Source organism: Giraffa tippelskirchi, chromosome 5 (genome assembly GCF_054371585.1).
Source record: "Giraffa tippelskirchi isolate mGirTip1 chromosome 5, T2T-mGirTip1v1.2.pri, whole genome shotgun sequence".
NCBI classification, from domain to species: domain Eukaryota; kingdom Metazoa; phylum Chordata; class Mammalia; order Artiodactyla; family Giraffidae; genus Giraffa; species Giraffa tippelskirchi.
The window spans coordinates 45,159,361-45,185,743 of NC_137279.1; the positions used below are offsets into that span (position 1 = coordinate 45,159,361).

Consider the following 26,383-nt stretch of genomic DNA (forward strand, 5'->3'; position numbering starts at 1 on the left):
GGTTTCTCAGGAGGCCAGTAAGGTGGTCTGGTATTCCCATCTCTTGAAGAATTTTCCACAGTTTGTTGTGATCCACACAGTCAAAGTCATACTCAATGAAGCAGAAGTAGATGTTTTTTCTGAAATTCTCTTGCTTTTTCTATGATCTAATGGATGTTGGCATTTTGATCTCTGGTTCCTCAGCCTTTTCTAAATCCAGCTTGGACATCTGGAAGTTCTCACTTCACGTACATACTGTTGAAGCCTGGCTTGGAGAATATGAGCTTTACTTTGCTGGCTTGTGAAATGAGTGCAACTGTGCAGTAGTTTGAACATTCTTTGGCATTTTCTTTCTTTGGAATTGGAATGAAAACTGACCTTTTGTAGTCTTGTGGCCACTGCTAAGTTTTCCAAATTTGCTGGCATATTGAGTGTAGCACTTTCATAGCATCATCTTTTAGGATTTGAAATAGCTCAGCTGGAATTCCATCACCTCCACTAGTTTTGTTTGTAGTGATGCTTCCTAAGGCACACTTGACTTTGCACTCCAGGATGTCTAGCTCTAGGTGAGTGATCACACCAGCACAGTTGGTGGCGATTTAGTCTCTAAGTCATGTCCGAGTCTTGTGACCTCATGGGCTATAGCCTGCCAGACTCCTCTGTCTGTGAGATTCTCCAGGCAAGAATACTGTGGTTATCTGGGTCATTAAGATCTTTTTTGTATAGTTCTTCTGTGTATTCTTGCCATCTCTTCTTAATATATCTTCTGCTTCTGGTAGTTCCATACTGTTTCTGTCCTGTATTGTGCCCATCTTTGCATGAAATGTTCCCTTGGTATCTCTAATTTTCTTGAAGAGATAAGTTTAATTAAAAAGTTTAAAATTCAGGATGAAAATAACTTCTTTTATAATGATATTTATATTTCAGCAATTATATTTGCTTAAAGTGTTTGATCAGTCTTTTTATATGCTGCCATTCCTAGTAAGTGTATAATGGTATTTCATTGTGGCTTCAGTTTGCATTTCCCTAATGATTAATGATATTAAACATCTTTTCAGAAGCTTACTTTCCACCCATATATCTTCTTCCAGTGTATTCACTGCTATACTCTAGTTCATAGTACTATCATCTTTCAGTTCAGTTCAGTTCAGTCGCTCAGTCGTGTCTGACTCTTTGCGACCCCATGGACTGCAGTGCACCAGGCCTCCTTGTCCATCACCAACTCCAGGAGTTTATTCAAATTCATGTCCACTGAATTGGTGATACCATCCAACCGTTCCATCCTCTGTCATCCCCTTCTCCTCCTGCCTTCAATCTTTCCCAGCAATAGGGTCTTTTCCAATGAGTCAGTTCTTCGCATCAGGTGGCCAAATTATTGGAGCTTCAGCTTCAGCATCAGTCCTTCCAATGAATATTCAGGACTGATTTCCCTTAGGATGGACTGGTTTGATCTCCTTGCAATCCAAGGGACTCTCAAGAGTCTTCAACACCACAGTTCAAAAGCATCAATTCTTCTGTCCTCAGCTTTCTTTGGAGTCCAACTCTCACATCCATACATGACCACTGGAAAAACCATAGCTTTGCCTAGACAGACCTTTGTTGGAAAAGTAATGTCTCTGCTTTTTAATATGCTGCCTAAGTTGGTCATAACTTTTCTTCCAAGGAGCAAGTGTCTTTTAATTTCATGGCTGCAGTCACCATCTGCAGTGATTTGGAGCCCCAGAAAATAAAGTCTCTCACTGTTTCCATTGTTTCCCCGTCTATTTGCCATGAAGTGATGGGACCACCGGAGAAGGCAATGGCACCCCACTCCAGTACTCTTGCCTGGAAAATCCCATGGACGGAGGAGCCTAGTAGGCTGCAGTCCATGGGGTTGCTATGAGTCGGACACGACTAAGCAACTTCACTTTCACTTTTCACTTTCATGCATTGGAGAAGGCAATGGCAACCCACTCCAGTGTCCTTGCCTGGAGAATCCCAGGGATGGTGGAGCCTGGTGGGCTGCCGTCTATGGGGTCACACAGAGTCGGACACGACTGACGCAACTTGGCAGCAGCAGCAGATGGGACCACATGCTATGATCTTAGCTTTCTGAGTGTTGAGTTTTAAGCCAACTTTTCCACTCTCCTCTTTCCCTTTCATCAAGAGGTTCTTTAGTTCTTCTTTGCTTTCTGCCATAACGTTATTGATATTTCTCCCGGCAGTCTTGATTCCAGCTTGTGCTTCATCCAGCCTGGCATTTCACATGATATATTCTGCATATAAGTTAAATAAGCAGGGTGACATATTACAGCCTTGACGTACTCCTTTCCCAATTTGGAACCATTCTGTTGTTCCATGTCCATCTTTATAGGTGTTATTGAAGTAATGTCCTAATTGGCTTCCTTTTTTTCCTGCTTCAACCCATTTTAATCCCTTTATGGACAGAGGGATCTGTTAAAATCTGTGTCAAATATTGTCCCTCTTCTGATTGCAACTACCAGTGATTCACTACCTCAGATATGGAAAGGCAAAGTTTTCACAGGTGATCTATAAGATGCTGCAAAGTCCATCTCCCCAGTTAACCTTTCTGCCCCTCATCTCCTATTTTTCTCCTCCATTGCTCTTCTCTAGTCACACTGGCTTCCTTGCTGTTCCTCAAACACATCAGATACACAATCCCATTCAGGGCCTTTGTCTTTCTATTCCCTTTGCCTGGACCACTGTTCTGCCTGATGACCATATGGATCACTAGTTTAATCACTACCCAGCAAATAATTGCTTTGATATCATCTCCTCTGTGAGCCCATCCCTGACCACCCTATTTTAAAGTGTATACCATTCCCCCAGTACTCTCTTTCCCCTTTCTGCTTTATTGTACTCTATATCTTACTCATTTATTGTGTTTGTTATCTTGCCACAATATTAGTTTTATGAAGTCATTCACCTTCAGTATGTATATAACACATTAGCAAAGACAAACTGTGAATTGAATCAGTGTTCTTCCATTTAACAGATTGAGATATTTTCCCATTTGCATTTAGAAACATAAATCCAAACCCTTTTTTTTTTTAATAGTTTACCAGACCCTGAGTAATCTGATCACCAGCTGTCTTAATACCTACCCTTATCTAGTCTTCCTGTCTCCATTCACTCGAGCCTCATAGTTTTCCTTTAGTTTCTCAAAGATGTCAAGGCCTTTGGACAAACGTCAACCTTTTCTGTTCTTCTTCACCCTTCCTGTGCTTAACCAACTCTTTCTCTTTCTTTGGTTTCCACTAAAATGTCTTCACTTGTCTATTAACATATATCCTGTTGCACACCACCCCATTATTCTCTCATAGTACCTTGTTTCCTTCGTGAAACTTACAACTTTTTATGATTTTTTTTTAACTTAAAAAAATCTGTCTCTTTCATTGGGATGTAAGTTTGAAGTCAGATTCTCTTACTTGTCACATCCTCTTTTGTATTCCAGTGCTTCCGTGCCTAGCATGCAGTTAGGGTCACAGTAACTGGATAGGTGCATGGTTAGGTAGCCAGAAGTTTAGACCCTGAAAGTAGATAGCCTAAAGTCAAATTCTTACTTTAATATCTATAATACTATCTGGTGAACTTGGTCAAATTATTAATACTTACTATCTGCAAGCCTTTTTGTCTTATCTGTAAAATGAGGATAGATAAAATTACCACTTTTTGGGGTCTTATAAAAACCTTGAGCTAATCTCATAGCCCAGGACATGACATTAATAAATGATCTATGGTTGTTGTTTAGTTGCTAAGTTGCGTCCAACTCTTTGCGACCCCATGGATTGTAGGCCGCCAGCCTCCTCTGTCCATGGAATTCTCCTGGCAAGAATACTGGAGTGGGTTGCCATTTCCTTCTCCAGAGTATCTTCCTGACCCAGGGATCGAGCCCAAGTCTCCTACGTCTCCTGCATTGGCAGGAAGATTTTTACCAGTGAGCCACCAGGAAAGCTCTTAAAGTGATCTATGGATGTTAATAATTATTATTTTTATACTGATGTTACTATCATTATTCACATTCCCTATTGTCAGTTCTGCCTCCTGACTGTATTTTATTTTATTTATATTTTTAAAAATCATGTCTTTTTTTTCTTTAACTTTTTATTTTATATTGGAGTATAGCCAATTAAGTAGGAGGACATGGCAACCCACTCCAGTATTCTTGCCTGGAGAATCCTCATGGACAAAGATGCCTGGAGGGCTACAGCACATAGGGTCACACAGAGTCGGAAATGACTGAAGCAACTTAGCACGCCCATAGCCAACTAATAATGTGATAGTTTCAGGTGGACAGCAAATGGATACATGCATCCATTCTCCCCCAAACTCCCCTTCGATCCAGGCTGCCACATAACATTGAGCAGAGTTTTCTGTGCTATGCAGTAGGCCCTTGTTGTTCTTTTTTATCTAGTTGCTTTACAGAGCCATGATGATAACTAAATATGATATTTTGGGTATGACCTCAGCAGTACATAGAATTGGAGCTATTATCTAAGCTTATATTAATCTAGCTTCAGAGCCAGTTATCATTTGGGTTATGTGTTTATCAAATGTGTCTCATTGTGAACTTTTGTGAGTTTAAATTCAATTAAAACCCCTAATGGCATAAGTGTCCTGCCCTACAATTGGACAGTAAGTACAGATTATTTGCATTTGTCTCTTTGAAATTTGATCATTTTAGTTTGGATAAATGGTGTCAGCTTGTCTGAATGCTTTTGGATTCTGGTTTTAACATTTCACTGTAATAAATTAGTCCTCTCAGGTTTATGTCACAGGCAGATTTGATCATCATATCATTGGTGCCTTGATTAAAAGCAGTGGTTTAAACAGTATAACATGAATGGCAGGGCACAGCCCTGCAGCCTGTAGCTGAAGACCTCCTTGCAGATTGATACTTTCCATTCTGTCTTCTGTATGATAACTCTAGTCAATCAAAAGATACTTACTTTCATACCTACTACTTACAGTTGGTCTGCTTAGGTACCACTGAACTATTAGGTACCGTTAGGTGCCATTGACAGAAGAATATAATGATGGCAAACAGTGGAAAATTAGGCATGGGTAGCTAAGAAATCAAAGTTCTTTATATTATAAATATGGAACAGATTTCTAGCTGTCAGGGTTCATACCTGTATTGGGAATCTCCCAATGGAAGAGGAATGGACCTCCCTGGAATTCTAATTTCTTCATCTAAATAATCTGGATAAATGGATTAAATTGGAAATTTGAGGAATTAGTCTACAAAAACACTTTTTTTTTTGAGATTTCTTCTACTGATTCTACTGACCTACTCTCATTTTAAAAGTCTTATTATGTCCATACACATATATCAAATCATCATGTTGTATACCTGAAAGTAATACAGTGTTATGTGTCAATTATATCTCAATACAGAAAAAATGTTCTGTCCTAATCATTACCCTATGTTTATCTGTTCTATACCTATTTCATCTTTCTCTATGAAAAGGAATAAAAGCAAGAATTATGTGTTTTCTAATTGTCATAGCATATAAATTCATATAAATTGGTGGTGATTTAGTCACTAAGTCTGTTCTAACTCTTGAGAACCCAAAGGACTGTGGCCTGCCAGACTCCTCTGTCCATGGGATTTCCCAGGAAAGAATACTGGAGTGGGTTGCCATTTCCTCCTCCAGGGGATCTTCCTAACCCAGGGATTGAACCCCCACCTTCTGCGTTACAGGCTGATTCTTTACCACTGAGCCATCAGGGAAGCCCATATAAATTCAGTACTGCATATAAACGTGTTTCATAAACTATGAAAAGCTGTGTAGAATGGAGCTTTTATGATGGAATAGATGGTCAATAAATTGAATAGATAAATTTACTCCTTTGTATGCGATGGTGTTAATTTGAAAGAAGCATACTGAAAACATTCATTCACAAAAGCATCTACTTTACATCAAAAGCTTCTTGCCAAAATTAGTTAGAAAATATAGGTGATTTTATAGTTAAAGCTAAGAACAACACATTCTTAAGTTCCCCAAATAGTATTTTACAGAAACATTTATATAATTCACAGCTAAAGTGAGTTTTCTAAAAACTCCCCATAAGGTGAGATCACGTACGCCATGTCTCAGTACAGAAGGATTTTTTTTTCAATCAGTTGTGTCTCTAAAAATAAACCTAGTTTTGTTGTTAAAAATTGCTGTTTCCTCTTCACATAAGAACATCTCATTAATTTTGGTGAAACTCCTCCAACAAGATAAGGTTAAATTGTCCAGTTTTCCAGTGGAAAAGGATCCATTTTGTGTCACGAGCAGAGTACAGCAAAGAGGTGAGTTGAAGATAGACATGGAATATTTTGTATCCAAGCAGAAGTGTTCAGGCAAGAGCCTGTAGGTCTGAATTTCTAGGTGTGCTTTCAGTAATATGCCACTTCTCTTTCTTTCTTCAGAATTTTAGAGCCAGAATATTGATATCGATGTTCTCTGTAATCAGATACACTAAGGAGTAGTAGAAACTGTATAGGTAGAAAAGAGAGGTGACCTCACAGAGGTCCAGTGTACTTATATGAGAAAGAAGAGGAGCTGTAGTCTAGCATCCATACTGCTAAGTGTCCAGACTCCTTACACTGATGTTTCCTTTTCTCAGTCATTTGAAACTGATTTAGCAGAGAATTAAAATATGATTTCCTGTAACATAAAATCATTCCATTTGAAGTGAAAGATGGGGAGATCTTGAATAGGTTTGAGCTTTTCTTGGTTTGAGACAAGAGAAATATTTTGTGCTAAACAATAATGTTGATAAAACTAAAATCCAATAAAATATATTTTTCCCTCAATTGAAAAATGGCATATATGGTCTTATAAAACTAGCTTTTTACAAAAGGGGGCTGAGTCTTAAATTTGTTCTGATTGCCAGAGGTAGACAGAATTTAACTAATAAGAGATACACAGAGCAAAAAGAAAAACTTTGTGTTGAATCATAGTTGTCAGAAAGGAAACAGATGATGTGTTTTCTTTATTACATTTAAAAATTAATTATTGCAATAGGAGTGTGTTTGTACTCATAACTGACTTAGCTTTGTGGTTTGGCGTTATTCCACATGTGAAGGGAACTAGGTGTTGGTAAAGAGCACGAAGCCTGGATTCGAGTCCAGTTCAGTGACCCTCAGTGGGTCATTTAACCTCACTAGACCCCACCCAGTGTTCTCATCTGTAAAGAGAGGGAATAGATACAGATGATAAATAAGACTTCTATCTTTAACTGTGTCCATTTTTAAAGGCCTGTGTTTTTATGAAACAAAATCTTGGTGTAAACAGGAGTTAAACTTCCCAAATGTTTTAAGGTCCTTTTGGTGGGAACACATTTTTGTAGAAGAAATATAGCCAGAATAATATTTAAGGAAGAGGAATTATATTTGATAAATTAAAAATATACACTGAAGCCTTGAAAGTTAGGAGAAAATAACCCAAAACTTTTCTTGTATTTTCCCTTTAGGAAGCAGAATATTTAACCAGTATTCTTCTGACAGCTCCTGTAAAAGCTACATTGAGTATAAAAGTTATAATTTGTTCTTGTTGTAAAATAATAAAAATGTGTACATTATCTAAAAGACAAAATAGTTATGCCAGCATTCCCTGTTTTTCTAGATAAGACTAAATGGGATAATTTATTCTTATATAGTTTTTAATAGCTGAAAAAAATAACTGGATAATCATGCTACTGTTAGAATAGGAGCTGCTTTATTAAGTAGTTTTTTTTGGAACTTGTGGTTTTATAGTTCTCAGGACTTTTATATCTATTCTAAAATGTATGGGGCTTTGAAAGCATACTTGAATATTATATTGATATTCCTATAACTATAATATCTGAAAAAAATTACATCTGACTCATTAATGGAAAATATAGGATATTATTGAAATTTCACATTGCACTGAACTTTATGCTACAGTTCATTTAAAGTAATAGTCTCAATTTTTAAGGAAAAAAACTCAAAAACTATTTAATTTGGGGTTTAAATGACATCTTTGATGTCATTTAAATATTTTTAATCTCATAATGAGAACCTGACATCATTGTAAATACATTTAGTAATAAAAAATATTTTTTATAAATAATAAATACATAATTAACTTCACATATTTAAATTTGTGTATAATGTTTAAATCAAATATAACTTTAGGATTAGTAGTATTTTCAGTTCACTTAAATTTATTTATGTTTATAGATAGATAAGCATAATAAAGATATAAGAATGTCTTACTGATATCCTGAATTGCATATCCTACATTGCTGGCAGATTCTTTACCATCTGAGCCATGAGGGACGCCCTTAGGATACTGGAGTGGGTAGCCATTCCCTTCTCTAGGGGATCTTCCCGACCCAGAGATCAAACCTGGGTCTCCTGCATAGAAGGCAGATTTTTTACCATCTGAACCACCAGGGAAGCCCAGTAGATAGATAAATATAATAAAGATATAAAGAATCTTACTTGAAAATGCCTTTCATTCTCTTGTTTATTATAATTGTTTTAGTCTTATTTTTTATTTGTGTTTAGCCATGTTTCTACACATAAAGAATGCTGCAGTAACAAGAACTCTGTAATTAGTATTGGGCAATATAACCAGTTATTGTAATCATATATTCTAATGTATTTTAAATCAAATTATTCTATTGGAAAATGTTCATAACTCTAATATACAAAGCTGTAAGGAACAAATTATACCCAAAATGTAGTAATATAATCTGAAAATTATGGTTGGACTTCATTTAATGTGAATCTTGGAGCCTTAATATTAATGCTTATAAAACATTTTCTGCTATAAATTTTTATAAGAACTAAGCAAGAGTATGGCAGTAATTTCTATTATTTACCATAGCTGAGATTATTATAAATTTGAGGAGAAAATGATATAATAGTTTAGATGTATCATTGGGTTTGCCTTTTTATCAAAATGATAGGAAATTTTTATTTTAATAGTAATGAAGTACAAGAAAGACAGAGTGAGATAAAGAGCAGACAGATTGGATACATATTTGTAATTGTCTGGTCATCTGGATTTTATATATATATATATATATATATATATATATAAAATCTGTGTTACATATGTAATATAAAATATACATACTATACAATATCTGGCACATGGTAAGTGCATAGGTACTCAGAAATATTTATTGTATTGAACTAAGGAGTTAGGAAGAAATTGTTTAAGAAGGAATAAAGTAACAGTTTTCCTAAACTGGAATTATTTTATTTTATTTTTGCTGTGGGTGATTTTCCAAATTGGTAATAAAACAATTTTCAAATGGTGATTAAAGTCAACTGTGTGAACATTTGAGTTTGGAGTAACTATTTGTAGATATTTCTCCTTTAGTCATTTTTTTATCTTGCAGATTTTGTACTTATTAGATCGTTCCTGTTCTGTCAGAGAGAAAAGCATACCAAATAATTCTTTGGTCTTTGAAAACACTAATCTTTTTATATAATGATGTTCCATCAGAAAAGAGACCTTCCTGTTTTTATTACAGTTTATTTTGAGAGAAAACTCCAGGGTTATTTTTTTTTGAATGTACTTACTGTAGCAAGCAAAATACTTTTGAAGTACCTTCAAAAGCATTGGGTTAGAGTTAGGTCTAACTTTTTTTCACATAAATTACGACTGTAAAAAAGAATTATGTTAATTTGTTAGGAAATTCAAGTAAAATTTGCATTGGTGCATTGGTGACTTTGCATTGGTGACTCTTACCTCAGATTATCTTCACTGACCACCCTCTTGCCCCTCAGCCAAAGAATCATGGCCCCAGTTCTCAGGGAAGAATAGAAGGAATCATGGTTTATAGTTTATTATTGGCCTTTAAAAAAATTAATGTCTTATTTATCTTATAACTGGAAGTTTTTACCTTTTGACCACCCTCACCCATTTTGCCCACATCCCCGTTCCCCAACTCTAGCAACAACCTATCTTTTATGTGTCTGAGTTCACTTTTTTTAGGTTCCACATAAAAATGAGATCATCCAGTATTTGTCTTTCTCTGTCTAACTTATTTTACTTAGAATAATGGTCTCAGGTCCATCCATATGACCAAAAAAGCAGAATTTCCTTTCTTATGACTGTAACGTTTCGTGTGTGTGTGTGTATCACATTCTCTTTATCCATTCATCTGTCAGTGGATTCTTAGGTTGCTTTGTATTTTGGCTGTTGTAAATAATGCTGTGACGAACATAAGAATGCAGATATCTTTTCAAGATAGTAGTTCATTACCTTCATATAAATACTCAGATGTGAAATTGCTCAATTGTATGATAGTTCTATTTTTAATTTTTTGAGAACACTCCATAATGTTTTCCATAGTGGTTGCACCAACTCATTAATAACGTTCCCCTAAAGTCAATTTTATATATTAACATTTTAAATGTAAAATGGTTTATCTTTTTATCAAATTAGAATGTTAACTACGTTGCTGACATAATTTCCTTCTAGAAAATAAGAAGCCAAACTATTATTTTTTGAGCTTTACTTTGTTTTAAAAGTTAAAGCAAAAAATGTTCTAACAAGGATGGTTACAGCATATTAAAGGATTTCATTCATGTGTACACAGAATTTAGACCTGCATTGGTCTTTTTAGTTATATTCTCTCAACAAAAACATTATAAGACTGTTTAAATGTTCCAACATAACATTTTAATTCTTCAAAGAAGACATAAAAATGGCTAGTAAACACATAAAAATGTGCTCAACATTGCTCATTATTAGAAAAATGCAAATCAAAACTACAATGAGGTATCACCTCACACCAGTCAGAATGGCCATCATCAAAAAGTCTATAAACAGTAAATGCTGGAGAGGATGTGAGGAAAAAGAAACCCTCTTGCACTGTTGATGGAAATGTAAATTGATACAGCCTATGGAGAATAGTATGAAAAAACTGTTAAATCTTAAAAAACCAGGAGTAAATCTGTCACATAACCCACCAATCCCACTACTGGGCATATACCTTGAGAAAACCATAATTCAAAAAGGCACATGTACCACAGTGTTCATTGCAGCACTGTTTACAATAGCCAGGAAATGGAAGCAGCATAGATGTCCATCAACAGATGGATAAAGAAGTTGTGGTATATATACACAGTGGAATATTACTCAGCCACAAAAAATAATGAATGTGAATCAGTTGAACTAAGGTGGATGAACCTAGAGCCAGTTACACGGAGTGAAGTAAGTCAGAAAAAGAAAAACAAATATCAATGCATATATATGGTTCCATAATCTAGATTCCATAATCTAGAAAAATGGTACTGATGAACCTATTTACAGAGCAATAGAGACACAGTTGTAGAGAATGGACTTGTGTACAGAGCAGGGGAAGGAGAGGGCAGGACGAATTGAGAAAGTAGCATTGACATATGTACACTACCACATGTCAAATACGTAGCTATTAGAAGCTGCTGTCCTGGATAGGGAAGATCCCCTGGAGGAGGGCATGGCAACGCGCTCCAGTATTCTTACCTGGAGAATCCTATGGACAGAGGAGTCTGGTGGGCTACAGTCCATAGGCTCGCAGAGAGTTGGACACGACTGAAGCGACTTAGTACACACGTACCCAGAAGCTGCTATGTAACATAGGGAGCCCAGCCTGGCACTCTGTGACGACCTAGAGGGGTGAGATGATGGGGAGAGGGGGAGGGAGGCTCAAGATGGAGGGCATATATATTTCCTTATAGCTGATTCACGTTGTTGTACAGCAGAAACCAGCACCAACGTTGTAAGCAATTATCCTCCAATTAAAACTAAATAAACATTTTAAGACATGCAGTAGAATAGATAGATGCCATAGGATTACTAGCTTTGTAAAGCAAGAAACTGCCAAAGATTTAACATGTTTTGAGTTTATCAACTCCATTAATATAGCTCTTAAGGTACTGCTATGAGTACAACAAATATTCTCTTGGATGATAATTCAATTAGGTGAATTTGTAAATAATTAAGCAATCATTCCAAGGAAGTTTTTATTAGGTTGGAGAAAATGTTCATTGGGGTTTCTCCATAACATCTTGTGGAAAAACCCAAACAAACTTTTTGGCCAACCCAGTACTTATAGATACATTAAACTTTGTAGTTGCCCAGTAGTCGGGCATTACTGATTCAGTCAACTTGCAACTGGGAGTGGGGGGGAGATTAGGAGACAGTGTTAGGAAGCTGTTTTTCAAGTCTTTGAAGTTACAGTCCCTTGATATTTATAGGGTCAAATCCCAGGGTCTTCACTAATTATAGCAAAAGCAATTAATTCCTGCTATTAAATATAGTAACATATTTAACCGACCCATTCACCCTCTAGAATGTTTGTAAATATAGAACGAAAATTATTTGTGAGCCCATTGAAATAAATTCTGCTACTAAAATAAACAGTATATTTCACTATAGCAGAATGACATTTCAGGAGAGGGTTATGTTCTGAATTTAATTTGTAAGGTAAATATTCCGTATGGTCAAAATTAATTTTGAAAATCTTTTGAATCATTCAGATTTACATAGTCTGCATGGATTTGTATGTATTGATTTATATGTGTTTAGAACCATGTATTCCTACTACATTGGAGACATTCATACAGTTTCTCAAAAACCTTTTTTTTTTTTGGCCATGTTGCAGGTCTTGTGGGAACTTAGTTCTCCAGCTAGGGATCAAACCTGGGCCCTTGGCAGTGAGACTGCAGAGATCTAACCACTGGACCACCAGGGCATTACCTTAAAAACTTTAATTCATATCATTTTATGTTTATTGTTGGGATATATTACTATTTATCCAGACAGAGACTAGATATGAATGAAGACAAGGAGGAAACCAGCCCCCAAAAGTAATCCTATCACCTGAGCTCTTTTTTGTAAACTGACCACAGGGCTGCGATGATTCTTATTCTTGCCCATGAATTTTCTGGCATCGGGTAACAGCAGTGTGAGCTTTGCTTAACAAAAAAGGCTGATGTATTGTCACAGTGTAACAGAATCAGCTTTGTACCAGATGTCTTAAATTCTTCTCTTTAGATCCACTCTTTTAGAAAGGTACTTTTTCTGCCATAGACCCATCTCATCTGTTTTGAAAACTTGTTTTGAGAGCTCCTTTAGCTCCAAGGAAGTGCTCCTGAGTGTAAGTGATCCGTTGATACCACTTCTTTTATCATTATGGAAAGAGAAAAAAAAAAAACTTTCATTAAAACCATTTAAAGAATATTTGCTTAGAGTAAGAATTGATTTAGGAGTCAGTTAGAAATGATTAGAAACCTGAAAAGTTTTACCAACTGTTACATATTGTATTGGGAAGGCTAAAAGGTCAAGTGCCACTTCGACTTTCCTGCTATGTGGAGTCTTTGTGTTGTAAAAGATATGAACTTTGGGACCTAAGGCTAAGCACATTCAAACTCCACACCCCCAAGGCTACCCCTAAAATCTCTTGGGGAAATGCTTCTTCAAAGTGAATCTCAGCCAGGGCTTTGCAAATTGAGAGCCTTGTGTTAGCTAGTGTGACATTTGATCCCAGACATCTTGAGTTAATCTTCTCTCAGTGTCTGTCCATGTCTTGTACCCATGCCAAGTTGTGGTCCAAGAGGTTTTAGAAAGTACATTTTGTCATTTTCCTTTTTATCTTCTGAAGTTTGTTTAGGAAGACAATATACTATATAGTATAAAGAGTATAGGACTTGAAATCAGATTAATCCCATTTTGAATCCCATCTCTGCCACTATATAATTTTGTATAAATCACTAAATATCTGTGTCTGTTTTCTCATCGTAAAACAAGGATAGGATATTTATGTTTACAAGATTGCCATGAACACAAAATGAGATTAAAAATAGAAAATCTAACTATGAAATACTAAAACAGTGCCTGACACATAAGAAATGATGGCTGGTGTCAGTGTTACTATTAGGCCTGAAGTAAAAGCATATTAAATCAATATTGTGTGCCCTCAATGATGATAAGCATGAACAGAACTTCTAGGATGTTATCAGCAACCTTCAGTTATCGAACTCAGGTTTGTTTGGTTTGCTTGCCACACAAAGCCAATAATTGAGGGCAAGTGTCAGTAGAAAGGAAAGATGTTTTATTCAGAAAAGCCAGCAACCTGGGAGAAGGTGCACTTCTGTCCAGGGACCAACTCTGAAGATTCTGCTTAGCCATGAGTTTTTAAAGGGAAACAAATCACAGTTAATCATTAAAATAGGAGGTAAGATTCTTCATCATTTTTCCATTTCATGCAAACCTTCTGACTTCTAATCTTTCTTAGGATGCTGTCTTGCTCGTGTGATCTGCCTGTGCAATTGGATGCTCTCTTACCCACACGGTGCAACTGCACCTGTGGGGTCTGCCTGCAGATTTACTAAGGGGAAGCTAGGGGCAGAAAACCAATCATTCTTTAGCTACTTGATTCTTCATTCTTACACCTTCTAATCCAGGAAAGGCATCAATAGATTAGGCAAAGCATTGTGTACATTCATCAAGAGGCTTTTTAGTTCTTCTTCCCTTTCTGCCATAAGGGTGGTGTCATCTGCATATCTGAGGTTATTGATATTTCTCCCGGCAATCTTGATTCCAGCTTGTGTTTCTTCCAGCCCAGCGTTTCTCATGATGTACTCTGCATACAAGTTAAATAAGCAGGGTGACAATATACAGCCTTGACGGACTCCTTTTCCTATTTGGAACCAGTCTGTTGTTCCATGTCCAGTTCTAACTGTTGCTTCCTGACCTGCATACAGGTTTCTCAAGAGACAGGTCAGATGGTCTGGTATTCCCATCTCTTTCAGAATTTTCCACAGTTTATTGTGATCCACACAGTCAAAGGCTTTGGCATAGTCAATAAAGCAGAAATAGATGTTTTTCTGGAACTCTCTTGCTTTTTTGATGATCCAACAGATGTTGGCAATTTGATCTCTGGTTCCTCTGCCTTTTCTAAAACCAGCTTGAACATCTGGAAGTTCACGGTTCACATATTGCTGAAGCCTGGCTCTTGATGAAAGTGAAAAAGGAGAGTGAAAAAATTGGCTTAAAGCTCAACATTCAGAAAACTAAGATCATGGCACCTGGTCCCATCACTTCATGGCAAATGGATGGGGAAACAGTGGAAACAGTGTCAGACTTTATTTTGGGGGGCTCCAAAATCATTACTGATGGTGATTGCAGCCATGAAATTAAAAGACGCTTACTCCTTGGAAGGAAAGTTATGACCAGCCTAGATAGCATATTGAAAAACAGAGACATTACTTTGCCAACAAAGGTCCGTCTAGTCAAGGCTATGGTTTTTCAAGTAGTCATATATGGATGTGAGAGTTGGACGGTGAAGAAGGCTGAGCACCGAAGAATTGATGCTTTTGAACTGTGGTGCTAGAGAAGACTCTTGAGAGTCCCTTGGACTGCAAGGAGATCCAACCAGTCCATCCTAAAAGAGATCAGCCCCGGTGTTCATTGGAAGGACTAATGTTGAAGCTGAAACTCCAATACTTTGGCCACCTGATGCGAAGAGCTGACTCACTGGAAAAGACCCTGATGCTGGGAAGGACTGGGGGCAGGAGGAGAAGGGGACAACAGAGGATGAGAAGGCTGGATGGCATCACTGACTTGATGGACATGAGTTTGGGTGGACTCCGGGAGTTGGTGATGGAGATGGAGGCCTGGCGTGCTGCGGTTCATGGGGTCGCAAAGAGTCAGACATGACTGAGCGACTGAAATGAACTGAACTGAACTGAACTGAATTGTGTACATTCATTAAAGCAGAAATCAGAAGTTAGGTTAAATGCTGTGTCGTGATCTCGTCTTTATGCTTAAGACCAGAAGGAAACAGGAATGAACAGAAAAGAGGCAAAGGAGCTGCTTACATTTCTACATCTACTATAGTAAAGACAACCATTTTTGTCCATTTCTGAAATGACTTTCATATTACTTATAATATCTTTTTATTTACATAGGCTGGTTTTCCAAGAGTCTAGTTTGGAGAGTGAGTCTTAGTAATAAATTTGGCTATTTTCTAGACCAGTGCTATCAAGTTGACTTTTCTGTGATGATGAGATATTTTATACCTGCACTGTTCAATATGGCAGCCATGATCCATATGTGGCTACTGAGCACTATGTAATTAATGCAGTTGAGGAGCTATGTTCTCTATTTTAAATTAATTTTATATACCCATAGGTAGCTAGTGCAGCTACAGACAACCTTATTAATGGTTTGGTAAAGTCATTCTTCACATCAACAAGTTAATAAAAGTGTCAATGAATGAATACTCAATTTCAGATGAGTACATTCTTTTTATCCACACAGAACTTGATAGAAACAATTGCTTATCTTTCAAGTAATATATTGCTATGTTTTATTTTTCAATATCATGTACCACGTTATTTTTCTAAATATATTCTGTGAATTCATCCATTGGGTTCTGAGTGATAAATTCACATTGTCAAGTTTTGACCACTTCAAAACCACAGGTTCTTCTTTATCACTGTGCAAGAGTTCCAGTCTTCCTAGTGTTCTGCAGTGTTTTTTCTTTTCTCCTCATGTCCTTATGTGTATAAATTAATTACCCTAGGTTAATGATTATTAAATAATTTTTAATTTACACATTTATTAGCAGGGATAAATCACTACCGTTGGATTAAAATAGTTACTATATGCTACTTTTTCATTCCAAGTAAAGTTATTCTTTGGAATTAAGATGACATGATTTTTTAAATGGGTTTTACATTCATTTCCTAAGTCTTTTTTTACTCAGGAAGTCAGGAGAAGTATATATTGAACTTATCTTAGTGAAATTCTTTATTTCATTCTATTTAATTTATATTAAAATAGAGTTTTTAATAATCAGAAATATACTCAATTTTTTAAAATTAATTTTTATTGGACTATAGCTGATTTACAATGTTGTATTAGTTTCTGTTCAGTAGCACAGTGAATCAGTTATACATATACACATATCCACTCTTTTTTAGATTCTTTTCCCATATAGGACATTACAGAATATTGACTAGAGTAACCTGGGCTATACAGTAGATTCCTATTAGTTATCTATTTTATACATAGTAGTGTATTTATGTCAACCTCAAGCTCCCAACTTATCCCTTCCCCTCTTACCCTCTGGTAACCATAAGTGTTTCTACATCTGTGATTCTATTTCTTTTTTATTTTTAACTCTTATTAGAGTATAATTGACTTATAATATTGTATTAGTTTCAGGTAGGTCCACTGAAGTCAGGTCCCAGGACTGCAGTAATCTTGGATCTGGAGCCCTGTAGGCACTATGGAGGCAGCTCAGACTCTGGCCTGGCCCAACCCTGACATGTGTGTGCTCACAAAGTTTACAGCTGCTAAAGCTAGATCTGTCTCACCTGGGGAGCTTGTTCATTCAGATGTTCTGTAGGCACTGAGTTTACAACGCCAATCACAGCAATATCAATTCATGGTTTGGTAGCTACAAGGAGAGATTTTAGCTTTTCTTCCTTAGTTGCATGGCCTCTGGGGTTCAGCTGTGGTTTCAGCCCCACAGGGGTCTGCTTTCAAGATTGCCCCAGATTGCACAAGTCTACCCCAGCAAGAAAGGGATACAGAAGTGGTGGTGGCTCCGGTCGCAAGAGTGCCTACTATGGAGGAGATAGAGTGAAGAGGATAAGATGGAGGCCACTGGGGCTGCAGGGCTGGGGACAGGTGCTTGGGGAAGTCCGCAGCTGTGTGCACAAGAGAGTCAGCCCGGACTGAAATGAGGTGCTTTGGCCAGTGGCCGTGGACATGTGAAAGTCAGCCCTGGTGGGAGCCTTCCTAATGTGCAATGAGGCAGAGGCCAGTGCATGGTGAGAGAGGCTGCAAAGGTGGCCCTGCCCTTTGCACATCACTCAACAATGGCGCTTTGCTTCTTTGGAGTCCGGATTTCCTCCACAAGCATTCAGGGTTATGGATTTCCTCACTCCTGTTCCCTCAGGCTGTCTGTTCGCAGCTAACAGCAGTCCCCTTTCCAGATTTGCTTTCCAAACCCATGTTTCAGAACCTAGCCTCCATCTGTACCAGTGGACACACATCTTAGGCTGGGGCAGAGACCAGCTGTAAAGGTCTCACTCTGTTCTGCCCCATTGACCAGTTGTTGTGCTCTCCTCTGACAGTCCCCAATGCTCCCATTCTGTCCCAACTGATCTCCCCACTGTTGAGGAGGCTGCCTGCCTTGTAGAAACCTCTTCTGTCCTTCAGCTCCCCCACCAGTGGTGCCGTTCCCGTCCCTCTTCCTCTCCTTTTCTTTCTCCCTTCTTCTTTCTTTCATCCTACCTAGTTATACCTGGGTCTTTTTTGTCCTTTTAGGTGTCTGAGACCTCTGCTAATGTTCAACCAGTGCTCTGTGAGAATTGTTCCATTTGTAGATGCATTCTTGATGCATTTGTGGGGAGAGGTGAACTTCACTTCCTCCTCCACCATCTTGACTCCTTTGCCACTTTTCAAATTGTATTATCATAGAATCAATTTTATGGGGTGAAACCAAAAGTTTTTCTTTTTTTAAGGGGAATAGAATAGGAAGGAATAGGAAATATCTGAGTGCTTCAAATACAATTAGGGTTAGTATTGTTTGATGATATAGTTACATTTATATATATATATGTGGGAGAGTGTATATGTTTCTAAATTGTGGTATAAAATGTATTTCTTACTATGGATCTTGGTTAAAAAGAAAAGAAATTAAAAGCTATTGGCTAATTTATGGTATGGTATAGAGGAGCAAAATCAGAATACAGGTTCAAGGCTTAGATTTACTCCTTTGGATAATCATTCAATGTTTTTGACTCTTAGTTTCTTTAGAATCCTTTAGAGTGTTCCTTTAGTTCCTTTAGAGTGGTGTGTCAGTTATTTTATGTTGAAAAAAACTCATGGCTTACAATAACAATCATTTATGCTCATGTTTATGAATCTTCAGGTCATCTGAAATTTGACTGATCTGTGCTGCATTTGACTAGGTGGTTCTGCTTCAGGTTGTGGGTTGTCTGAGCTATGGTTTGGGTTTGGTTCTGATCCACATGTATTTACTATGTGGTCCAGGCAAAAGGGACAGCATCTATTCAAGGCATGCTTTTCTCATGGAGAATCACCAGAATATAAAAAGAAAGTCAAACTACAAAAGCATATTTACGACTTCTGCTTTCATTATAAACATGAAAGTTCTATTGTCCAATTGAAATGAGATGACGAAGCCCAAAGTCATTGGGGAGATATAGTGTATATCGTTACCAGTGGAAGGAGATAGAAGTGAATATTTGCTGAAGAATAATATAAACTTTTTACATTATCCAAAAACCGTTACACCAAACTTTTGTTAAATACTTCATTCTCAAATATAAAAAGACAGCCAAGTATCACTATGTATTTGAGGAAAGCCTCTTACATAATAGAGTGTCTAAAATAAACAGCAAAAAGGAAACTGATGCGGTATAGCAGAGGAAAACATCTAAAATACTTTAATATTTTAATAGATGCATACAATATTATATTCATATGATAAAAATAACATGCTATATAAAAACAATGAAAAAAGAAATATCTCCTGGAAATGAAAGATGTGCTAAAAGATTTTTTTAATTCAGTAAAAGTTTTGGAACGTGATGTCAAGGGACTATCTCAGAAGTTAGAATCGGAACAAATAGATAAAATTAGGTGATCAATGCAACAGAGCCAAAAACCAATGTCCATGAGTTCCAGGAAAAGGAATTATTGAAGTGTATGGTATCAGAATATTTTAAAATAAAAATATAAGAAAATTTCTTCCAGCAAACAAACTTCCAGATTAAAAGGGGCCTGCTGAAAACCCAGTGCAACGTATGAAAAAAAGGCCCATTTCAAGGTCTAGCATTGTAAAGTTGCAAAATTCCAGAGAAAAATTGTTATAAAGGCATTTAGAAACAAAAAAGCAAATCATACACCATTAGGAATCAGAATAGCATAGGGCTTTTTAATTGTAATATTACAATCCTGAAGACAGTGTTACTGTCCCTTAAAAATCCTGAATGAAAACTAATTTCAGCATAGATATTCAGTTCAGTTCAGTCACTCAGTCATGTCCGACTCTTTGTGACCCCATGAATTGCAGCACACCAGGCCTTCTCTGTCCATCACCAACTCCCGGAGTCTACCCAAACTCATGTCCATTGAGTCAGTGATGCCATCCAACCATCTCATCCTCTGTCGTCCCCTTCTCCTCCTGTCCCTAGTCCTACCCAGCATTAGGGTCTTTTCCAATGAGTCAACTCTTCACATGAGGTGACCAAAGTATTGGAGTTTCAGCTTCAACATCAGTCCTTCCAATGAACACCCAGGACCGATCTCCTTTAGGATGGACTGGTTGGATCTTCTTGCAGTCCAAGGGACTCTCAAGAGTCTTCTCCAACACCACAGTTCAAGAGCATCAATTCTTCGATGCTCAGCTTTCTTCACCGTCCAACTCTCACATCCATACATGACTACTGGAAAAACCATAGCCTTGACTAGACGGACCTTTGTTGGCAGAGTAACATCTCTGCTTTTCAATATGCTATCTGGGTTGGTCATAACCTTCCTTCCAAGGAGTAAGCGTCTTTTAATTTCATGGCTGCAATCACCATCAGCAGTGATTTTGGAGCCCAAAAAAATAAAGTCGGACACTGTTTCCACTGTTTCCCCATCTATTTGCCGTGAGGTGATGGGGCCAGATGCCATGATCTTAGTTTTCTGAATGTTGAGCTTTAATCCAACTTTTTCACTCTCTTCTTTCACTTTCATCAAGAGGCTCTTTATTTCTTCTTCACTTTCTGCCATAAGGGTGGTGTCATCTGCATATCTGAGGTTATTGATATTTCTCCCGGCAATTTTGATTCCAGCTTGTGTCTCTTCCGGCCCAGCGTTTCTCATGATGTACTCTGCATATAAGTTAAATAAGCAGAGTGACAATATACAGCCTTGATGTACTCCTTTTCCTATTTGGAACCAGTCTGTTGTTCCATGTCCAGTTCTAACTTTTGCTTCCTGACCTGCATACAGGTTTCTCAAGAGAGAGGTCAGATGGTCTGGTATTCCCATCTCTTTAAGAATTTTCCACAGTTTATTGTGATCTGCACAGTCAAAGGCTTTGGCATAGTCAATAAAGCAGAAATAGATGTTCTTCTGGAACTCTCTTGCTTTTTCAGTGATCCAGTGGATGTTGACAATTTGATCTCTGGTTCCTCTGCCTTTTCTAAAACCAGCTTGAACATCTGGAAGTTCTCGGTTCACGTATTGTTGAAGCCTAACTTGGAGAATTTTGAGCATTACTTTACTAGCGTGTGAGATGAGTGCAATTGTGCGGTACTTTGAGCATTCTTTGGCATTGCCTTTCTTTGGGATTGGAATGAAAACTGACCTTTTCCAGTCCTGTGGCCACTGCTGAGTTTTCCAGATTTGCTGGCATAGTGAGTGCAGCACTTTCACAGCATAAGAGAGATAAATCAATACCTTTTTAATATAGGAAATCAACATGCATGAGTTCTCAATCACTCAGTTGTGTCCAAGTCTTTTCAACCCTATGGACTGTAGCCCACCAGGCTCTTCTATCCATCAGATTTCTCAGGCAAGACTACTAGAGTGGGTTGCCATTTCCTTCTCCAGGGGATCTTCCCCACCCAGGGATCGAATCCTCATCTCTTCCATCTCCTGCATTGGCAGGTGGATTCTTTACCACTAGTGTCACATAGGAAATCAATAGATGAAGTCTTATGTAGCAAAATCAAAGGATAGCATGATAAAAGTGAAAGTTGCTCAGTTGTATCTGACTCTTTGTGACCCCATGGACTGTAGTCTACCAGGCTCCTCTGTCCATGGAATTCTCCAGGTCAGAATACTGAAGTGGGTAGCTGTTCCCTTCTCCAGGGGATCTTCCCAACCCAGGGACTGAACCCAGGTCTCCCGCATTGAAGGCAGATTCTTTACTGTGTGAGCCACCAGGGAAGCAAGTATGTTATTTTAAAGTAGGAATATAAATATCAGGGAAGGATACTATGTGCCATTGAGGATTAGGCTTGGAGATGGGGGAGGGGAAGAGCACGGGCACTGCCTTTCTTTGTTAGGAGCAACTGAGTACTATTTGACTTAAATTAGGCACATTACTTTGATAAGAAAATCTAATAAATAATGAAAAGAAATGATTAATAAGAAAATTGTGTGCGTTATAGATTATAAATGAATAGTACTCTCCATTTCTCCATATCCCCTTCTTGGTAGTGTTCTCCTGAGGTAGCCACTTTTAACAATCTCTACTTTTAGTTATTGAGATTTTTGGATGACATCACCGATTCAATGAACATGAACTTTGTCAAACTGCTGGAGATGGTGAGGGACAAGGAGGGCTGGTGTACTGCAGTCCACGGGGTCACAAAGAGTCAGACATAACTTGGCAATTGAACAACAACTTTTAGTTATTCTGGCGGTTACATTCATGACTTTAAGTATGTCTTTATTGATAAAGTGTAAAGCTATCTGGACTCATCTTTACCCAGTTAGCCAGAAGATGGCCATATCAAACTGCAGTGTACATTGCAGGTTAATAGAGTACTTTGAGAGTAGTGTACAATTGGCCTATGACTGTTGTGGTCTTTCATCCCTGAGCCACTGTATACAGCCAAGGAAGCAGCCCTGACCTAGTTGGGCAAAGCAAAGGGTTATCCTGCCAGTGGGAGTATGGCATTTCTGGCAAGAGATTCCTCTTATAACTGTTGGAGTTGATGCCATGGCAGATTTTCCTGACTCGGGGAGTAAGTGTTGAGCCCTGGTCCAGCTGGTTCGATTATTTGTTGATTTTGATTATCTGCACCAATAAGCTGTTTCTCTGGCACAGATAATCAGAATCAGGCAGTAATCTTCCATCTTCCTAACAAAAATGCTTTTTGCATTTTGAAATTATAATAAAGTTTTATTCAGTGTCCTCCAAATGAGTGCTTATCCAGAAATTTTATTGAGTTAAATTAATAACTCTTTAGTGCTCAGGGATAACCATAAATCCTTAGGCATGTCTTTTTCCTTTACTCATATTTTTGCTCTTCTTGAAAGGTAGAGAGAAAAATCAGCAGTAATGATACCAGCTGTTTTTTATTCAGCTCTTGCTATATCCTAGGCACTCTAGTAAGCATTCACCATCTCATTTTATCTTCCCAATAGTTTTAGGTGCTTTCTAGAGTTGGCATTCCCATTTTAGACTGAAGAAACTGGTAAGAGTTGAGTGACTTGTCCAAGGTCACAGAGCTGGAGAGTGCCAGAGCTGTGTCTGAGCCCTGATTTCTGTTGATCCTTGGGCCCATGTTCTTTATCTCTGTGTTTGACTGGATTTCACTGTAGCATCTGACTTTTTATTACATGAGACTAAGAAAGCAACTGCTTTATACATAAAACCTGATTACCAATATAAGATTACATACGTTATTGTTGTTGGATGGTGCTTATAAAAATTGTTACACTTTTTCTTTTGAAGAAAGTTTAGAATTTTATACATTTTCTATTTCTGTCACTGTGTAGTGTCCTCTCAACTCAAAATTCTATAGTCATCTTTGTTATCTTTTCATATCTATCCTTTTATTTACATATATCATGTTCTCTTTATATTTCTCTTTTAACTGTCACTACTTCTTATATTTGGAGTATGCAACCATCTTTTTGTGGTCTACTATTACTGCCAGTCTCCACTGTCTTAAGGATCATACACATTATTCCAGTATTTTGAAGCTCAGCTTCTCTCATGTTGCATACCTGTTTAAATCATTATTTCCTCATTATCTATAAGGAAAAATACAGCTTTATAAATCTAGAATTAAAAATGTTTGATAATTGGTCTAATCTATCATTCCATGAGTTTATGTGGCCTTACCTTCTTTCCCACTTTTCCTGCCCATGCTAGTATATCCTTAATCTGGCCTATTGAAACACAGATTTTCTCTAAGACTCATTTGTTGTTTTTCATATGGTTGGTATTTTGGTTGTCTTTTTGTGTATGTTTGTCTCATTTACTCAACTGAATTGCTAAGTTCTGAGTGTGGAGGTGAACACTCTGAGTACATCATAATATTTAGCATAGTTTCTTGTATATAGCACTGTGTAAAAATATTAATGGATAAATTTTTGCAGTTTCCTGGTGGTTCAGCAGTAAAGAATTTGCCTGCAACACAGGAGATGTAGGAGATGTAGGTTCGATCCCTAGGTCAAGAAGGTCCCCTGGAAGAGGATAAGGCAGTTCACTCTAGTGTTCTTGCCTGGAGAATCCCATGGACAGAGGAGCCTGGTGGGCTACAGTCCATGGGGTCGCAAAGAGTCAGACTCAACTGAAGTGACTGAGCATGAGCAAGAGCAAAAAAAAATTAATGGATACATTTTTGTAATTTTAAAATTAACACATAATTCCAGTTCTACTTTGCTTTTTTGTTAATTTCATAAATGTTAGACCAAATTTAGTAGGCTTTTCTCTTATGTTTTTCTATCTTTTTAATTATATTGCATAATGAGATAGAAATGTATTGATAAAACTTTAACAATTTAAAATATTTTAAACAAATCAGTTTCACTTAGTAATCTAATCAGAAAGATATAGAAAATCTACTCTGCGTGAAAGAAATATGCTCATTATTACATAATTTGTAAAAAATAGCTTATATGTTGTTTTATTATATGGTAATGTACAGTTTTGATGGAGATAAACTGAATATTTGTAGTGCAATGAATGTAGAAAAATAAACAATTTATCCTGCTTGATATATTCAATGTATTTGTAAATGGTTCAGAATACTGAGTAATAACATGAAGAAATTTGAAATGTACTTAAATACTAAGTTTAAAACCCTACTTAGACATGGTTTTTTTTTCCAAGAGTAGACTGCATTTTTGTTTATTAAAATTGCTTCTTGCTTTCTGCTGAATTGAAAATATTTCACTCTACTTTCCCCTATTTTGTTTTTCTTGTTTTAATGGTCTAAATATTTATCTTTTCTATTTTCTTTTTTTAAAAAATTATGGATATTCTATAATAAATAAATATTTGTACTTTAATGTGTAAATTATTTAAACCATGTTCTATATAAAGTATTTTTGCTTTGAAATATTTGAGTTTCAGTAAGAAAGTATAATTTCATACTGAAACCAAAGTATAAGCTATTATAGATTTTTATATAGTTTGATGTTTTTATTTGTTAATCTCAGAGTGGTTTTATTGCCTTTTAATGCAATATTATTTTAGCTCAGCAATGTCATACATTCAAAATGCTTGAAATTTCTCATTTTATTTTTTCCTAAATTATTTTTTTCCAAATAATACTGTGCATCATAATGATGTCTTCTTTTACACCTCATATTTTTCTAAAAGATATCTTAAATTATTTTACCATTTAATTTGATTTTCAAAACATCCAAATGAAACCATAAATGTCTTTTAAAATCAAGTCTCACATTTGATGTAAATCACTGCACATGTCTGATCTTATCTCACAAACAAAACTGTTATATTTAAAAAGTAGTGACTTTTTAAGTTCGTATTATTTTTTAAAGGGACTGGGCCTTAGATTCAAAGCACAGATTATCCATTTTGACTATCCTCATTGAATCATTTCATTTTTAAAATTAGACTGCATCTTAACGATCCAAAAAATCCTCACTAATGTGCATTTCTGGCTGGGTTAATTCCCTTTGTCATAAAGTGGAAGCTAGCCTAAATTTTCTAATAATTTTTCATCATATTGAAATTCATGGTAAAAATAAAAATGAGATAATTTTGAATTCAAGTGCATGTATTTTATAGTGATACTTTTCTCCCTCTTCTCTCTGCCTAAGGAAATAGAGAAATTGAGTTTAGAACTGAGTGAAAGCAAGCAGCGCTTGGAACAGCAGCAGGAGAAGGCAACCCGGGCCAGAGAGGAGTGCCTGAAACTGACAGAACTGCTGGGCGAATCCGAGCACCAACTGCACCTCACCAGGTACTGCCTAATCCCGTTATGCACCATAGCACCAATTTCATTCCTCGGATTTTTGCCACAGGCTTCCAAACAGTTGTTAGAGTTAAGTCTTAGTCATTCAATTCACACACAGTTTTTAGGCATATTAAGAAAAGTGGAGAAGTGGTAAGCAAAACACCCAGACATGTGAATGATAAGTGTGGCAGGGAATTACTGATAGATTACAAAACCTTTCATCTACAATGCTCAAATATTTAGGTGATTCTCTATCAATATAAGCAAAATGACATATTTCTTCTACCACAGCCACTACCTCTCCTGTTAATTTTATGTCTAATAAAAATGTTGAACTGAAGTATCTGAGGAATATATTTAGGAAAATAGTGAGATACTTTTGTTTCAAAAAGACATCCTAAGATGCAAACTGAGGTGGAAGTGCTACAAAATAAGCAACCTGAGTCCTAAGGAGGTGTAAAAGTTAGA

At 36.9% G+C, this 26,383-nt stretch overlaps 1 protein-coding gene across 22 annotated transcripts in view; it reads left to right on the forward strand.

Moving 5' to 3' along the window:
• Positions 1 to 26,383, forward strand: part of SDCCAG8 (SHH signaling and ciliogenesis regulator SDCCAG8) — a 241,147-nt gene that overhangs the window by 102,136 nt on the left and 112,628 nt on the right. For all 22 annotated transcript variants that reach the window (XR_014053616.1, XR_014053619.1, XR_014053618.1 and 19 more), the window contains one exon: positions 25,779 to 25,921. Coding sequence is in view for 17 of the 22 variants with exons in the window: in XM_081490239.1 (XP_081346365.1) it covers positions 25,779 to 25,921 (143 nt within the window). In the remaining 5 variants the exon portion in view is untranslated. The remainder of the gene's footprint in view (positions 1 to 25,778; positions 25,922 to 26,383) is intronic.